Consider the following 17,349-nt stretch of genomic DNA (forward strand, 5'->3'; position numbering starts at 1 on the left):
TGTTACAGCAGAGATCCCACAATCCCGAGAGAATGGAAACCCACTCAAGAGGAATTATTTTAAATTGGACATCACCTGTAAGAGGAAAATCCCAAGGACAGATGTGTGGATACAGAAAAGACAGGTATAGTACATTAGACCTACAGTGTTACACTCTAAATTGTCCTCAACATAACACATTACAGCTACATTTGATCTTTCAATCAATATCAATGACTTTTGTGTCAAATGACAATCTCAATCTGTCATTTTTTAGTGATTTTGTCAGTTGTCATGACTAATTCAATAATGACTGTTTTCTTCAACAACATCAGTTATGTTGTTGATGTTATTCACACAAACGAATTCTGTCTTTTTTTTTATTTCTGGCTGGTATTTTTTTTGAACAAACAGCCCTACATTATAGATGATAGATACTAGATACTAAAATGCCAATACAGAGATATTAACTTGTCTCTGTGTTTAATTCCAGATTGAAGTGGTTGAAGATCTTTGATATGCTGGAGTGGCAGCCACAAGGGTTCTCCCATTACAATACGTTTAAACTACTCAATCAAAGAGGAGGGTTTGTTTCCATAGAGAGAAACAGAGTTACTGTGCCTCTGCAACATAAATCATGAACATTGTGGGTGGCAGGGAGGGGTGAAGCCAGAGTGGCATGTGTCTCTGTGGAAGGGGTAAACTGAGCACCATCAGTGACACATTTAGCCTTAGGACAAGCAAAAAACACAACACAACAAACATGCGCGCGTAGTTCCACAGTGTAACCAATACAGTCAGAGAAACAAACTGGAACACCGACAACCACAACCCAAACGCTTTTGTTTTCCTCTGTCATCTTTTCCTATTCTCAGCCCCAACAAAGATCTGTGAAGTCAGAGCAACACCGTTGCATCGCTTGCCCCTTTCTCATGCATCCCTCTGTTCTTTACTCAAGATTCTCCCCCCCGCGCTCTACCACACACTCACCCAGCCACCCACGTAATATCACTTGACATGCCACTCAAGGTCGCTCAATGATTCCAGCTCTGTTCATCCCCTCTGTTCTTGCCATTAGGCTGCTCCCATTTCCTATCTCACCCCTGGGGCCATTGTCTGTAACATACATTAGAAGCTTTCACTTCCAAAGGGACAACAGGGCCATTAAATGAACAGCCAATGACAGACAAAGTGGCACCTCCCCATTAGCTGTGTCGCCTTCCAGAGAATGTGGAAGACAACTTAACCAAAGTTGTTATTTGTCTTACAAAGCCAAGAAAAACAAAACCAGCCAATCAATCAGGATAAATTTTTTATCGGTGCTCCCTGTGTTAATACTAATTTCCAATGGGTCATTCTAGATGCTTTTTGGTCAGACACTGGGTCTTTATTCCATTATGAAAAGGGACCTGTTGATATTCTGTCTGTAACTGTGTCATCTTTGCAAGCTTATCTTACACACACAGATTGATTTATTCTTATTAGCTCTCTGAAATTAAATTCCAATTATTCAGTCTCACTGAAATGATTAAGGAGGTTAGTTTTTTGACAATGCACCGATATTGTTGTTGATCAGACCATAGGTCTCCAATACAGTCTTTCAGTAAACAGGGCTGCTATCTTCTAGCCTACACCTCACACCGAGGAATGAAAAAGTCCTTCGGTCAAGGCTAAATTGCAGAGTGAGTGTAGTCTTTAAAAGGAGGTAGCAGAAATCCAATTCCATTTTTAGAGAGATAGACATTTTCCTCTCTCCCATCTATCCTTAAACAGTCACCTTGTGGCCCTTTTTAAGTGTGTCACAAGTCACTTTTAGCGAGACGGGATGCTTACCCTTAATCTGCGTCCATACACAGTGACCTGTCCACGAGCCTGCTCCTTCCTCTGTCTCCACTCCACCAGGTTAAGGCCGTTGTCTGTGGCCAGGGTGACATTTCTCTTGCTGACTGTGGGGTTGACTGTGCCAGCCAGAAGGTGGGGCTCGGTGTGCAGGGACACCTCCATGCCATTGGCCAACACTAGGCGCAGTGAGCCATCCAGACCAATGAAGTAGCTGTTCCGAACTTGATCTGAGGATGTAGAGGGGTCATAGGGGAAAAAGATAATGATTAGGGTTAGAAGGGGAGAAATAATCTGAGCTTCTTGTAGCTGATGTAAGAGGAGTTAATTTAATATTCATCTCGGTGAGACACAAACATAATGACCTAAAATGGCTGCTCAGCAAAAAGAAAGCCTTTAGCAGCAGTATTTAACTGAAACCCTGCGATAATGTTGGGTCTGTGACAACAAAGATCAATAGTGAGAGGTTTCACAGCACCAGTAAAGTAAAGTTTTACAGCTATTGCAGCAGCCTGGAGGATATGGGGGAATGAAAACTATCAAAGCTTCTAACTTGCCTGTAGCCATAGAGAAGGCAGAGTGAAACACACACGGATAAACACACACACACACACACACACACACGCACACACACAAATTCTAAATGGATAAATCTGAGCCTGTCTCTAGGTGATGACAGCCTGTGTTCCAGATCCAGACCAGTGACTAATGTTTCCACCGAGCATCTCATGTACATTCATCAGAGAATGCCTCCTTCTCGCCTCCTGTCAGTAGACTGACAGGGACCAGGATGAATATTATTCTCATTACGAACAGTGGAAAATTAATGGCTTGTCAAACACTACATTAATTAGTTGACTTCATTTAACGGGGAAAAAATTAACACATACCCTGTAATTTCCTTGTGTTGACATGTCAGGTTAAAGTGGCTGTGAGGCTTTTGTTATTTTGCATAGGAAGCAACAGTAAACATCAAGAATACAGAGTTTTGTATCGTTTTCTTTCTGTTTTGCTGCTGACATAAGAGAAATGGGCAGAGGAGGCAGGGCTGACCTTGCACTGGCCCTTACCTCTCTCCATCATACAGACACTTCAGGGGTTGACCAAAGGCCTCTAGGGCAGACACTACCAAAAGGAAGCCTGCATGGCTACATGAAGCTGGAAACTGCTGAATTGGGGAGTTCATGCTAATGCATGCATGCATACAGTCCAGTAGAGGAGGGATCTGCCCTGCTATGCCATTTAAGGAGGCTGTAGTCTTCCTACTAGACAAACAATGGAACAGTATACCTGATCATCATGCTAAGGCTCAACATTTTCTGTTATCAATTACAATTTAAATATTTTTTTAATGAAGAATACAAAACTAAATTAGTTATTTAATACAGGGCGAAATTTCCTGTGTTACCCAGTCAAATGGGCAGATGGGATTCCACTCAGTGAAACTTCCCTAAATAAATAAAGGTAAAAAACACCCAAACAAACAACTATCTATTAAGTTAGTAACTACAATATGCATACGGTGGTGATAGAAAAATCCATGTATTAGTTAAGTAGGTATGGTCATATGTATGTATATATTTGGCGGTAGGGCCTTGAGGGGAACACTATGATAGTCATATGGACATCATGGTCATCATGTGGAAGGGAGAGCTCTGTAAAACCTTGTCTAGGTCTGTTAGAAGGAATCTGTAAACAACTAAAGGTGCCTCCCAAGGGCATCGAGGCCGTCAATATATACCAATGACTTTCCTTTGTTTTTTCAGAATTCTCCACGGAGACTCTGCGTACTCTCCGTGTCTGTTGCTTGTGTTTGAATTAAAGAGACGCTTGACTTCAACCAACCTCAGTCTATTTGATAATTTTATCTATCAGGTGGTTAATATGTACAAATCCAATATGATTGTACTAACACTTGTATATCTATGCAACTATTTACATGTCAACTCAAATATATTTAAATTTAACATTTGTATGTTTGGTACCTTTGTATGTTATCTTTTTCATTATCTAATGACTGATGAATCAATACCTGATTGGAGTTGCTACCTGAATACTAACTGCAGTTTCAAAGACAATAACAATTCAGTCAGCCCACTCAGGTGGAATAGATCATTATGTAAATGTAGAATATGTACAGTATTAATGTTTGGCATCTAGGCTCTGATCTCGTACAGCATAGCAGGGAGTGGGGAGCCATAATTTTAACTCTGGCCTCAGGGGAAGGTAGACCTAGAGCCTACAGGTAGATGCTGGGGTGGAGATGGGGCTTTTGAAATGCTACATGAACAGTGGCAGCAGAGGCACACAACCATGATTAAGAGGGTGCTTTGGATATACAATACCAGTCAAAAGTTTGGACACACCTCCCCATTCACTTGAATGAGAAAGTGTGTCCAGACTTTTGACTGGTATTGTATGTTGCAGTGGGAGGAATATGCCATGTGCATGAAATGGTGACTTGAGCTGGAGTGCCTGAACAGGCTTTGCTTCATTAAAGCTTCCTCAAATCTGTCTTCAATGTTTTGAATCTTGAAGTCATCAATTTCACATAATGGCAACAACATAAGTAACAACCCTGAGGTGTGTTGAGGTTCACCCAGAAAAGGACAAACAGACAACCAGATGACCAGAGAGGAATCTTGAAGGCGGTGCATTCATGTGTAATGTGATCACCCAGTTGCAAGCTTACAAAGAAGACAATAGTGAATTAATTAACAGCAGAGTTCCTGGCGCCACTCTCCTTGCGAGCAGATGCCTGAGACAAGGTCAAAACATGGAGGTGACCAGTCCACTGAGCAACAGAAAAGAAACCAGAAACCAGAGCTAGTCATCTTTTATTTCAGACACATTTAGCCATGAGTCAGTAGGGACAGAAGGTGGATGACACATTAAAATCTAAATCAAATGTGAGAGAGTGGGAGGGTATGGGAGGGGCAGTCTTTTAAAAAATTGAAGTAGGTCTGGAAAGTTCAAAGCTATCAACAGGTAATCGATAAAGTGGTCAGGCACAAAACAGGACATCAGATTGCCTAAGTGTGTAAGACAAATCCGGTGGACTGAGCCACATCATCAGTCTGCCCTCTGTCTGCATCTCTCTGGCTAAATTTTGTAAACCTGGAGGATATTGCATGGGTCACCACCACTGTGTTTTATGAATTGTGTGATATGACAGAAAATCAATATATGTTTCCATTCTGGTAAATGGGAGGTGCACTACACAGTTTACTAAAAAACAAAGGAGCAACAAATGTTACTGTGAGTAAGCTATGGACAGTAATCGCTTAATTTAAGGGTCAGCCCCCCGCCCCCCTCTCACCCCCCCAAAAGTCTAATTTACCCCGAGAGACAGCAATTCACATCTAGTTGTGGTTTTATTTACCCAGGTTTTGACATATCTGCCCCTGAAACCTCAGCCTCCATCTCAGTAAAATGGGGGTGTCTGTACAGTTCAAAGCGCTGAAAAATGACATTTAAAAAATTCAGCACCTATATTTATGTCCAGAAACAAAGTTGTGGTTGTTCTGAATAATCCACATACATCATTCTAAATAGTCCCACTTAAAACTGTTGGTTAGCCCATATAGTGATGGCCCTGCTTAGTATTGTCTACTTCCTTACCTAACACCAATTGGTCTTGGGGGACCCACGGAGCTAGGAGCATACAAAACCCTTCACCATGATAAAGTGGGGATTCTAATCTTGTTTAACTTTCACACTTGGTATTGTACATGTACAATACACAGGCATTCGAATGGTACATTGGCAGCAAAAATCTGTACATATGGAAATCCCTGAGACAAGGTCATATCTCTGTCTAAATATGTCGATTAGCGAATTAAAATATTTAAGAATCCCTTCTACAAATTACATACCCAAACAAATAAGTGTGCATAATACAGTGCAGGATCAACCGCTTTAGGATATTTCGAGTATCTGATCATAACTAAAATAATACCAGAAACAGAAAGGTTTGTTGATGAAGTGAACTTGAGGTTTTGGCACTTTCATGGAAAAAAAAAAAACCTTAAAAATCACCTGCTCCACTTGTGAGCTATAAGACACTCACCCTGCATGAGTGTGTAGAAGGTGCCAGAGGCTGACAGGTTGGTGGTGACGGTGATATCCTCTTTGTTGGAGCCCTCTGTCTGGATACGGACTGAGCTGTCGGCATCTGTACGGTAGCTGCTCACTCGGCCCGTGGGGTAAGTGACGTTAGTCAGACGCCCATAACTGTCATACCTACAAAGAAACACATTGATGTGAGCCAAAGAAGGCAAAGAGGGGCATGTCATCTGAAACTGTGTATAAACAGTTTCACCACACCAGAATCATAAACAGTGCTGAGGCATAAAAAAAATGACCGAGTCTTGTTGAGATTTGTTAAATCACAAGGAAGCAATCATACAATTATAAATGCAGGTCAGGTATGCATAAATGCATGTAGCCACATAAATGTGACTAATGAGTTACTCTGTCATCTTGGATTTACTGTGAATATGAGTTATTGTCTAGGATAAATTGTTCTAGTGGTAATTACAAGTAGGAATTGGGAGTTTTTGTTAGAGTCCGATATTTCCCTCTTGGTATCACAAATTGTGGAAATGTGTCAACACTGGCAGTAAACACAGCAGCAAATCCATCAATGTTGGCAGCCTGAGGTAATAAAACTCAAACCTATCAGCTTTAATCACTGAAATACAATCAACACAACTTCTAAAAAGTATGCAATGTCTGCTGCAATTTGCTTTTTATGAATATAAAGTGGGTGCACGGACAAGTTCACCAAGTGTGGACTTTTCTAACTCTTCAAATAGGATGTGAATGTCCATTAGTATAAATGCTATTCAGTTTGTGAGTAACTTTCAGAGAAGGAAATCATGCAATAGAAAAAACAAAAAAAACAAAAAAAACAAACTCAAAACAAAACTCAGCTATTTACAAGGAAAAACTGTCACGGCCAAGGTGTGAGAGCACACACCTTTTCCCATTTGGAAAACTGCTTATTAGCTTAAAAGATTAGTGTTATCACCTAATCTCATTATACAGTCTATGAAATAGGAGCACTGAGGTGCGACTCCTTGGAGAGATGCAGCATCTCTCTAGCCTACAAATCAGTCAGTTCATCACATACAGGAACATGAGTGGCCAGATTGTTTCATTTCGCTCTGAGAGCACATCAGCATAGAACAATTTGAAATCTTTCAGATTGCCAGTGTTCCAGAATGGGAGTGAGTGAACGGTACATTACTTAGAAAGAAGACTTTTATCTGCACACTGAATACAGATTGGAAAGCCCTCTTCGGTGTTGCTGCCTGCCATAATAAAGCCTCTAATAAATGAGATGCCGGGTGCTGGTTTACGGATATTTCCTCTGTGCTGCCATCTCAAATATCCAATATGGAAAAGAAGAGAGGGAGAGGAATCATCTCCAAGAGATAAATGTTATCTGATCTCAACTGTACTAGGGACTGAGATTCATAGATGCATTTCATCCCAAGTATTCTACTTCAGGAAATACTAAATAGCAGAGTAATTTATATCTAAAGCATTTGATTTCTTTTGATACTACTCACATTTTATCTGTGTTAATCATAGATTCAAAGTTTTTGCAGGGAAAGCACATTCTACCGCTACCACCTTATCTGCACTGTACCACTTTTAACTGTTCAATTCATTAGGCAAGGAGAGTGTTCCTGTTTGCCTTCACCTCTGCACAAAGGAGTCCAAGACAAGACAGAAGTCTCATTCTACAGCAACGTTGCATGCCCCAGCTTGATCACTGACCCAGACTCTCTCTGTCTCAATTAGGGCCTTGAGCTAAAGCCATTCCTCGGGCTTCAACACTGAGCTCTAATGGCTCTAGCCTGCTTCAACTCAGCTGTCTATTAGCTTGCTTTCCCTGAACAAGAGGGGTATTTGGGGGAAGGGTGCTCAGCAGAAGGAAAGGACTGCTTTCCCCCCCTGGATGGCCACAAGTCTATTCAGATTGCATCACCTCTGTGTCACATGCTAGCTCTATGACCTTTCACGCTGGGGCCCAATAATAGGCTGGACACTTCATATCAGTGTCCCTTCCAGCATACCTAATCTTTAATCTCAGTAGTCTTCTGAATTATTCTCATATTTTCACTTCCTCTTGCTGCCTGAGAATTTCAGAACACATCTGACTGATGACTGTGAAGACAATAACATAAGGGCAACAGCAAAGTGATTGCTTTAAGTTCATTAACAGTTGTTTTACATGATTTAGCTGTTATTATTGATGTATTAAATCAACTTGAGAACAGTTGCTTGAACCCAGTGGCTAAAACACATTTGTTACTATACAGAAAAGCCTTCCTGCTCTATTAATTGGAGGCTTAGAGAACAATTAGGCATCCTTCGGAATGCTACATGATTTAATAGATTTACAGTAACCCTTAAGCGTAAGCACTTATCATTACAACAAAAACATTAGGAGGTCAGCAGAGCATCTGCCTATACAGTAAATGTTGGAGCAGTTGAGGTTGCCACGGGTTACAACAGAAAGGCTGTGTAGCACATGTCTTTTGTTCTCCAGTACACATTAATTAATATGGTTAAAATGTTTAGCAGTGCATTTTGGTGAACAGAGATAAATGGAGATTCCTTTTCAATTCTGATGGTAGCAAATTATGGTTTGGACCCTCAGGTGGTGAAGTGACCTTCAAAGCTAATTATTCAAGAAAAACGAACACTCGTTATTGGGTTTAAATGAAACATCGATGATCTGACTTGCTTGCAGGTAAACATGAAGTTGTTTAATTTGCAAATGAGAAACTGGAAACGGAACAATTGCTTTTCTTAATTGTATCCTTAGTGTATGTCCAAATATATAATCACGTTTTAAAAACAGACAGACAGTAATTTGTACACTCTGTCGACATGCATGTTTTAAGAGGAAATTAACAAGTCCAAACTGCCCACTCATTTGCATTTTGTTGTGTTAGTAGGTAACAATGTATCTTTAACATGCCACGATAAATGGTAGGAAACTGGCATCTGGCTATTTATGTATTGCAGGCTTAAACAAATGTGTATTTTCATCTACATCAACAACAACTACATCGCCTTGGTGTTCACTGAACATCAATTTGATTATTTTATATGTTTGCACACATTGTCTCACTCAAGCTGATGGATGTGCTAGTAAAGAATTACCCACTTCTAGAATACTTTTTGCACATTTCACAGTATTCTTATCTCTTTAATCCATCCATCTATCCATCCATTCATTTTCTGCCGCTTATACAGGACTGGGTCACAGTGCCATCAGACTGAGTAAGAAATCCCAGACAGCCTTCACCCCGGCGACGCCCTCCAGCTCCTCCTGGGGGATCCCAAGGCGTTCCCAGGCCAAAAGAGATATGTAGTCCCTCCAGCGTGTTCTGGCAATTGGACGTGCCTGGAACACCTCCAGACCCTTACTTCTTTTAGATTAGCTTAATTGTTATATTTGATTTTTACAAAACCAGGGTAAGTTTTTGTGTAATCAAATGTGCAAATACAGAAATTGGTTACTCCAAAACCCAGTTATACATATGAAGATACAAGTAAAAAGTTACTGTTATGAAACAATAAATGTGTAATGTCAACATCTTGAAGATGCCACACTTATTTTATGTGTTCGGAAGCATAGTTCCATTGTTTGTATTTCATCTTACAAAAGCCCTTTGTGTCACTGACGCTATACTATCTCTGTCTTTTCATTACATAATAGGGAAGAGTATTCTCAAACCTGATAATGACAGCTGCCATTTTACAGAAAGTCAAAGAGAGATAATTCAGAATTCAAACCACCCACAGGATTCGTTGAAGCCGTGGGCAATTCACCCTACCTTGAGAAATCCCTCTGCATGGCTGCAGTAGTGCCATTTTCACTGCATTGTTTTTTTCAGTACAACCATCTCAGATGACAACCAAATCAAAAACAGGTGATAAATGTCTGATCAGATAAATCAGAGCATCTGATTATGTGTCAGTGTTATATTCCTCCAGCGAGGTATAACAGATGTCTGACCAGCCAATCTGCTTAATCACACTTTTTGGAATGACTTCCAGTTAGCACAATATCCCTTGGTACAGTATATTAAGCTAAGGGACAGATTGCTTCATAGAAGTCACAAGAACATGAAATCCTAAGCTCAAATGCTGCAGCATGTGGGAGTGTTTTCAATTGTTTCCTCACAATGTGTGGTTTGCCTGAATCAATTACCACCTCTGGCTATTCTATTATGCTTATATTGCCAAGCCTTGTCACAGTCCTACGGGTAAAATGAGCTTGCCAGCAGATATATGTTGTTCCTGTAGTAAACGACTCCAAACATGCAATGGTCTGTAGTCTGTCACTACAAGCAAGGGTGCAGATGAGTAACATATCATCCAGTAATCCTATTTGGTATGATAACAGCAAATAGGATTATACCCATACTTCCACAGGTCTTGTATTCTGAGTGACATAGACGTCGAGACATAAGAAGGTAGATCATATGCCAAAATACCAAACTCAGATGTCAAAGAGCTCTTGAACTCTCATAATGCCCTTAACATTCACTCACTAAAGCACCATAGCATTTGGCAAATAAATAGCTTCCAGTTCAGCTATTCCAGAAATTACTTTGTGCAAACTGTGTACTGGATTTAAGAGATTTAACAGATCTATTTAGTTGCTCTTTGGGGTGAAGCAGTAATCTATAATCAGCTCAACTGGCACAGACAGCATCAGACAGACAGACTCTGTTTAAGAATTATAATTATACATATTGCATAGAGTACAAGAGGTGTTTTGCAAATGTTTCTGAAAGGGGAACTCAGCCAATTTTACACATCAAATTCTGTTTACAGGTCTTGGGGAGTGATACTGCATGTGAAAAAAGCTGTATAAGGCCTTTTTGTGGTTCCTGAGGGAAGTCTGATAAATTGTCTTAAGTGATTTCACTGGACACAACATCTGTTGGAGCTGAAGACTGCAAGACTAAGTTTGAAAATTAAAAACATCTGAGTATGTGGAGTAAGGTAACCAGACCTGCATACCCGGCTGATATCCTGATATCTGCTTGAAGCTAGCGGCTCAAGGCTGCATTAGCAGATACTAGCATAAAATACCTGAATCTCTGACTGAACTGTCAATGGTTGAGTTCCATTGTGTGTAATATAGCCGCCAGGTTTTGACAAGGAAGAAGAATCTCTAGAAATCTCTAGTTCTGCTACATCAATTTCTATCCTTTTTTAACTGTCCATTGCTAATCACACAATGTTATAGGAGTGCAATGCTTTATCAGTGGAATACTCTTTTAATATTACTTACTCATAGAAGGTTGTCCATCCATTTTCATTCGTCTTAGTTGCTAGAAGTCCTGAGCTTCCATGGTAGGTCATTACAGCCTGTTCTTGACCCTGAGCAGCGACAGATTTCAGGGCATTGTTGGTACCAATGGTGAACCAGAATGTCTGTCCATCAGGGACCATCAGCCACAGAGGCATTCCTGTGGTGTCTCGTCTGATGGTCACTATGTTTTTGTTCTTATCAGTAATGCTGCTCAGATCTCCTGCTCCTGTGTAGGTCAGATTGTAGAGGTGGTCTCCTGTAGTCAGACTTTGAGTGAAAATGTGGCTGCCGTTGGAGTCAAATAGATAGAGTTCATCATTAATGGGAGAGGATACCTCATACATGCTGAGGGGATTCAGATAGGGCTTGTTTTTACGCACATAGCGGATACGAATGTTGCCCAGATCCGCAATATAAAGCTCTCCATCTGGGCACACTGCCAAGGAAGAGGGTGCATTCAGCTTAGCATCCTTGGCATAGCCTTCATCTCCAGAGTAACAATCACAGTTAGCATCATTCTTGCAGTCACAGCCGCTAGGTGCCCCTGCAACCAGAGAGATCTCTCCATTGGTGGACACCTGTCGTACTCTGTTTATTTTCTTTTCATCTGACTCAGCGATGTACAAAATGCCATTATGGGACACAGCTAGGGCATTGGCAGACTCCAGGGTGGCATGGATGGCCACTTTGCTCATGAGGAAATGGTCAATTCCAGGCACTTGGCAGTGCATGGGCCGGCCAGCTACAATACGGACTTGGTGATTTTCTGAGATCTGGAGTACTACGTTGTTGTCCAGGACATACAGGGAGTTGTCCATGGGACTCACTGCCAGGTCTGTGGGCCACTCAAGACGCACCTAAGAGGGAAAAACACACCAAAAATATCAGCTTCAGGTCACAAAAAACAAACCAAACTCTTATTGATCCACAAATTTTCCACTTTATCAGAGGGAAACAATCCCTCAAGGGAAGAATCATTGAAAACCACTTACAAAAAAGATAGGCTGCTGTGAAAAAAAGCTGGACTATCTCATAGCTTACGCTGGGAGGAAACACATATTTTTAAACGATTTATTATCTGATAAGGAGGAAAATAGCAGCTGGTGTAGCGTTAAAAGTGAAAACACAAAAACATGATTTATAAGATCAAAGATAATAACAATAGTGTTGAGGAAAGGCAGAACGAGGAGAGATAATTCAAATGATCAGATTAACTGCAAAAAAGCGCACTGCAATTGATCATGAGAGCTGCGGACACGTAAGGACTGGGCTTCTGCAGCCTTCACCTTTTCCGAGTCAGTGTTTTCCTTGCTTTGGGTTATTAATTTTGTAATGACGACAGATTGCATAAGTCCTTGAAAAGAAACCAGAGCACACTTACAAAATGAAAGCCTAGCCTGCCTCTGGCCTCCTAAATTATGACTTATTGTTCTGCTAACAATGTATCAGGCTTTTTACAAATTGGAATGATTGGATTCATCCAATTTACCAGTCTCCCCTTGCCCCCTCTCACTTATGATCCCAGGGGGATCTCTTAGACACATAATATTAAAAGGTATACTGTGCAGGATTTTCCTAAAAAAACTGAAAAATGTATAAACTCATACAAAAATAATCCCTCCCAATCATCACTTATGACCCACTAGAAGTATGAGGCAGTGTATGTATCTACAGAGTCTCTGCCCTTTGCATGTATTTTCTTATTTTCTTATTATTTTGCTGCACACCTTTGATTGAAAAACAAATCTGAGCGTCACACACAGCTCACATCCCATGAACCTCCCATCATCCCCCACAAAACGGAGGTGGTTTATATAATAAGGCATATCTTTGGATACATACAACAAACAGGGGACTGGCAGTGGATACATGTCGTCTTTCAGTGAGCAGAAAATGCATTTACTGGGGAAATGAAGGGGAGACTTTCAATTTCTTAAAACCTATTTCTTGTCAACACTGGTGGTTAAATATTTCATGAGCCAGAGTGTGGAGTGGCTCGAGGGAGCTGCCTGTAAGGAGGTTTTCACGCCACTCTGAATGATGAGGGGATATTTCCCGAGCTGCTGTCCCATATGCTGTAACCCGATCATACCCTCCCCTTTATACAGCGGGGCAGCTGTCAGTGGTGCCTGTCTGACAGAGCCACCACCAGCAAAAAACCCAAAATGCGCTCATCAGTCGAAGAAGCGAGCCATGGATTTGCACCAACACGACACAAAACTATTTTTATATTTATTTGAACTTGTATTAGAACTGTAATGACATTTTCCATTAGCAATCTCTTCACTCTTTCCTCATACCAGCATGATGCCTGTCTGAAGAAGAGTAATATGTCATTATTTGAAGTCCCTCTCAGATTTGAATTGAATGTCACAGTCAGAGCCTTGATAAAGCTTTCTGAAGCTGCTAACACCCTTGAAATATGTTCAAGTGATCTTGTTTTAAGACATGGTTTCCCTCTATTTAAGTTTGAACTCAGCAGGGGATGCAGAGAAGATTTTCAAGACTTTAAACAGAAAATGGAACATATTTCTGAAACAGCAAGGACGTAAGACCTTGGTATAAACAAATTAAAAGATTCTTGAACGAGGTCAAAATCGTGTCCTTTTGCATGGTAATAAAAAGTTAAAAGAAAGAAAGGTTACGGAGCTGCATATCAAATTAAGAGTGAAATTTTCTGTAGTACGCTCCCTGCACAGATGGCATGGCAAGATATCAATGACCTCATCAGAGAAGAGAGAGACATTTGACATGATATTTTGCCTGAAACAGGTGAGGAACAGCAAAGTAATGACCGCTGAGATGAGCCTTCTCCAGAGAAACTCTGGTCCTAAGTGAGGGGTTGGGGAGTGCTTGAAGTAGGAAGCTATGTGCCCTGGATGAATTTTTAATGGATGCTTTTTACTGTCTGAGTGTCTCTGGCAGTGCTTGTGCGATTTGTCATCGTTGTGGAGCTGCAGTCAGTCTGCCTGTGTCCTCGCTGCTGTGGAGCTGGGATGGTGAGCATCTATAGGCTCTTGTGTTTCTGTGTGTGTGTGTTTTAGGGGGAGAGCAGCAGTAAGCGGGGGTCATGAGGGCGATGGAGTTCCCCTGGGGCTGGAAATGGGCAGCTGGAGGCTTTGCTCCCTCCTCTGAATACATCATTTCACATACACAGAAAGCTTCTCTCTACTGGCATCTGAGGTCCCCTCAGGACCTTTTTGCTAATCATATTCAATAACAAACACAATGGGACAAGAAACAAACTAGTGCATGCACATGGAGCAGGACTTACACATCAACCACATTTTATCATTTAAGCCCAGAAATGCTCTTTTTATGGGAGTAAAACCATAACAATTATAGATACTGTAGACAGCACACAACACACACACACACACACACACACACACACACACACACTCACAGTACATAATTGCATTTTATTGGATTATTGGCCATGGCAAGTATGGCAAAACAACCCCTGACGTCTTGGGCTGAAAATTGTAACGTGGGGAAAACAGCCATATAAAGTCTGGCAGAGTATGCAAAAAGTCTTTCTTGTCACATCCAAAGGGAGGCCGTTGAGTTAGAGAGTGATGTGACCTCAGTGAAGTGCCCTTGCCTGGGGGATATGTCTGGTGTAGCGGTCGGGTATGTATGTGTGTGTGTATATGTACATGTGTTTGCGTGCATCAGTGAACATGTGTGTGCGAATCGAGAGCCCGTGAGGTTATAGGTCATCCTCGTCATCCCCCTACAGCTATAGGTCAACGGCTCTCAGCATTTCAGCTGTGTGGCTGACACAGACATGGAAGCTCCCAGAACTACAGTGCCACCTCAGGTTTAAGCAGTTTCTGCAGGTGATAGATCTGAATGGAACTATTTCCGTCATCAGTGGAAATAGGTACAAAGACTTTACTGATGTGGGTTTATGTGAACAGTATTCAGTCTGCAAACTGGTAGTGTGCAATGCCTACAGGCTCTAACTGCCTTCCTTTACCTTACTATCCTTTGCAAATCCTGTGAATCTAAAAACTGGCATCATTCAGCCAATAAGAATATGTAGATCAAAACTAAACTGAATGCCCATGAATCCAGGCTAGGAAGCTACAGAACCAAAAGCTTACATAGAGATGTAAGCATCCTGGAGACCGGGGTCAGTCAAGGAGACTGGTATAGGTTGAGAGACAGAAAATCACACGCCAGCTGCGCAGGTCAGAGAGGTCATACCTGAGAGATGTCCATCACAGCATCGCAGCTGAGAGGTCGGGCAGAGGTCAGGTCATTGAATCCCAGAAGAGTAGAGATGATTCCATTCTGATCAATCCTGCGAATCATGGTCCCATCCACAAAGAAGATTACACCGTACTTATCCACCGTAATGCCTGTAGATAAAAAGTAACCCAATGGACAGGAGAGGGAAAATAGCCATTAATTATTTTGTTTATCTGTGACTTAATGCGATGACAGGACACCACTAAATAACAATTAAGGTCTATTCACTGCAATGAAAATGTATGACTAATCACAGCAATGAAAACTGAAAACTGCTAGGACTGATTTTTAATCAATAATGGACAACAACAGAAACATTAAAAGGATGAGGAGTGTTCCATCAATGCAGTTCTCATTTGTCTCTTTTGTTTCTTGCTCTCTCTACCTCAGACAACAATAAAGCGAAGAAAACTAACCTTAGCTAAGCTATTCACACCTCTGTATTTCTGTATTACCTCAGGGTCTGACACAATATTTCAGCAGCTTGTAACGTCAAGTCTACAGCAGATGGAGCAAAATTTCTGTTTTCTATGTAAACCTGAACTATACATACACATTTCAGTGGGGCTTGAGTCTTATTTCAGCACATATGAATCACAATGCCATCCCAGTGGAGGACAAAAAGCAAGCATGTGATCTAATGACTAATGCATTATCCAAATATGGAAGCAACAAGAAAAAGAAGACACCAAATAAACACATGGGAAGGCGTGCTTTGAGAAATAAATTCAGTTTTAAAATAACACTGGTGAGCTATATGTAGTTAGTGAGAGAGGCAAGAGAAGAGAAGATTATGTGTGAGAACTGAAGAGTATTGATCTAGCCTATGGGACTACTGTATTTCAACTATCCAGCAATCTAGTCTACTTGAAAAGATGAATTGGTTTTTATGAGAGAAAAGAGGAAACATTATCCTCAACTGATTTGAAAAACTACACACTACATTGGTTATAATAACATCCATGTACCTCTAGGGTTAGTGAGAGTGGCCTCAACAGCCTTTCCTCCATCCCCGCAGCGAGTGTCGTCATATGGGAGACACTGGTCACCAGTGCCTGCTATCAGCTCCAGATTCTTGGCTACATCTTTCACAACATTCAAGGATTTCACCTTAAACACCTTCCTGCTGCTGGTGTCCGAGAGGTACACAGCACCGTTCACTGCACTGGTGGCCAGGTAGTACTTATGAGCAGGGCTGTTGCTGAGAGAAGGGAAAAAAAAAGAGTAAGAAGCCCAAGTCAATAAAGCTGGAAGGGCTACAGTGGTTTCAATAAGAAACATTGTGTAATACAATTAACATGGATTCAAAAGCCATTTAGAGAGTCAATTGGACAAAATTACAGTTTAAACCAAGGACATGGAAAAAGAAAAATAGAATGAGATTAAACATGGAAAAACAGAATGAAATTAAACATGACATAATGGTGGAGCTTAGAACTCATGTACAATACAGTCAGCTTAGTTAGAATTCCCCGCTGTCAAAAGACAGTGGAAACTCCATTTGTGTGTAGACATATACACAGTAGACATACAGTATATGAAAATACTGCATATGTTGAGATAGTGATCTCTAGTTTCTTTCAAATAATTGAAACAATAGTACTGCTGAAGGGAATACAGTGCTGGCAAGACAAAGGGAAACAAGGGTGTAGAGGGATTTAGTCATTGGGGTACATTGGATCTTTTGACAGAAATCCTAATTACTACCCCATCCCTGACCCATGAATTCTGTGTGATATCATCTGAAAACAACATTATAAAAAACCACAGAGTCTATAGTAGTAGCATGGTTATTGCTAGAAGAACTACAAACAAAGTACGTTTCCTGTTTCCCTTGGGACATTTTTTGAGAAACACAAATGCATAGCTGAAACAACAATCTAAACACATTATGCATTCATCAGGCAGAGATTCCAGCATAGAAA

At 40.9% G+C, this 17,349-nt stretch overlaps 1 protein-coding gene across 6 annotated transcripts in view; it reads right to left on the reverse strand.

Moving 5' to 3' along the window:
• tenm4 (teneurin transmembrane protein 4) overlaps positions 1 to 17,349 on the reverse strand; it is a 159,084-nt gene that overhangs the window by 13,793 nt on the left and 127,942 nt on the right. For all 6 annotated transcript variants that reach the window (XM_044354107.1, XM_044354105.1, XM_044354104.1 and 3 more), the window contains 5 exons: positions 16,393 to 16,625; positions 15,380 to 15,534; positions 11,147 to 12,024; positions 5,888 to 6,060; positions 1,813 to 2,048 (listed from right to left, as the gene is read on the reverse strand). In XM_044354107.1, the coding sequence (XP_044210042.1) occupies positions 1,813 to 2,048; positions 5,888 to 6,060; positions 11,147 to 12,024; positions 15,380 to 15,534; positions 16,393 to 16,625 (1,675 nt within the window). The remainder of the gene's footprint in view (positions 1 to 1,812; positions 2,049 to 5,887; positions 6,061 to 11,146; positions 12,025 to 15,379; positions 15,535 to 16,392; positions 16,626 to 17,349) is intronic.

This window comes from Thunnus albacares, chromosome 6 (assembly GCF_914725855.1).
Source record: "Thunnus albacares chromosome 6, fThuAlb1.1, whole genome shotgun sequence".
In the NCBI taxonomy this organism is placed as follows: Eukaryota; Metazoa; Chordata; class Actinopteri; order Scombriformes; family Scombridae; genus Thunnus; species Thunnus albacares.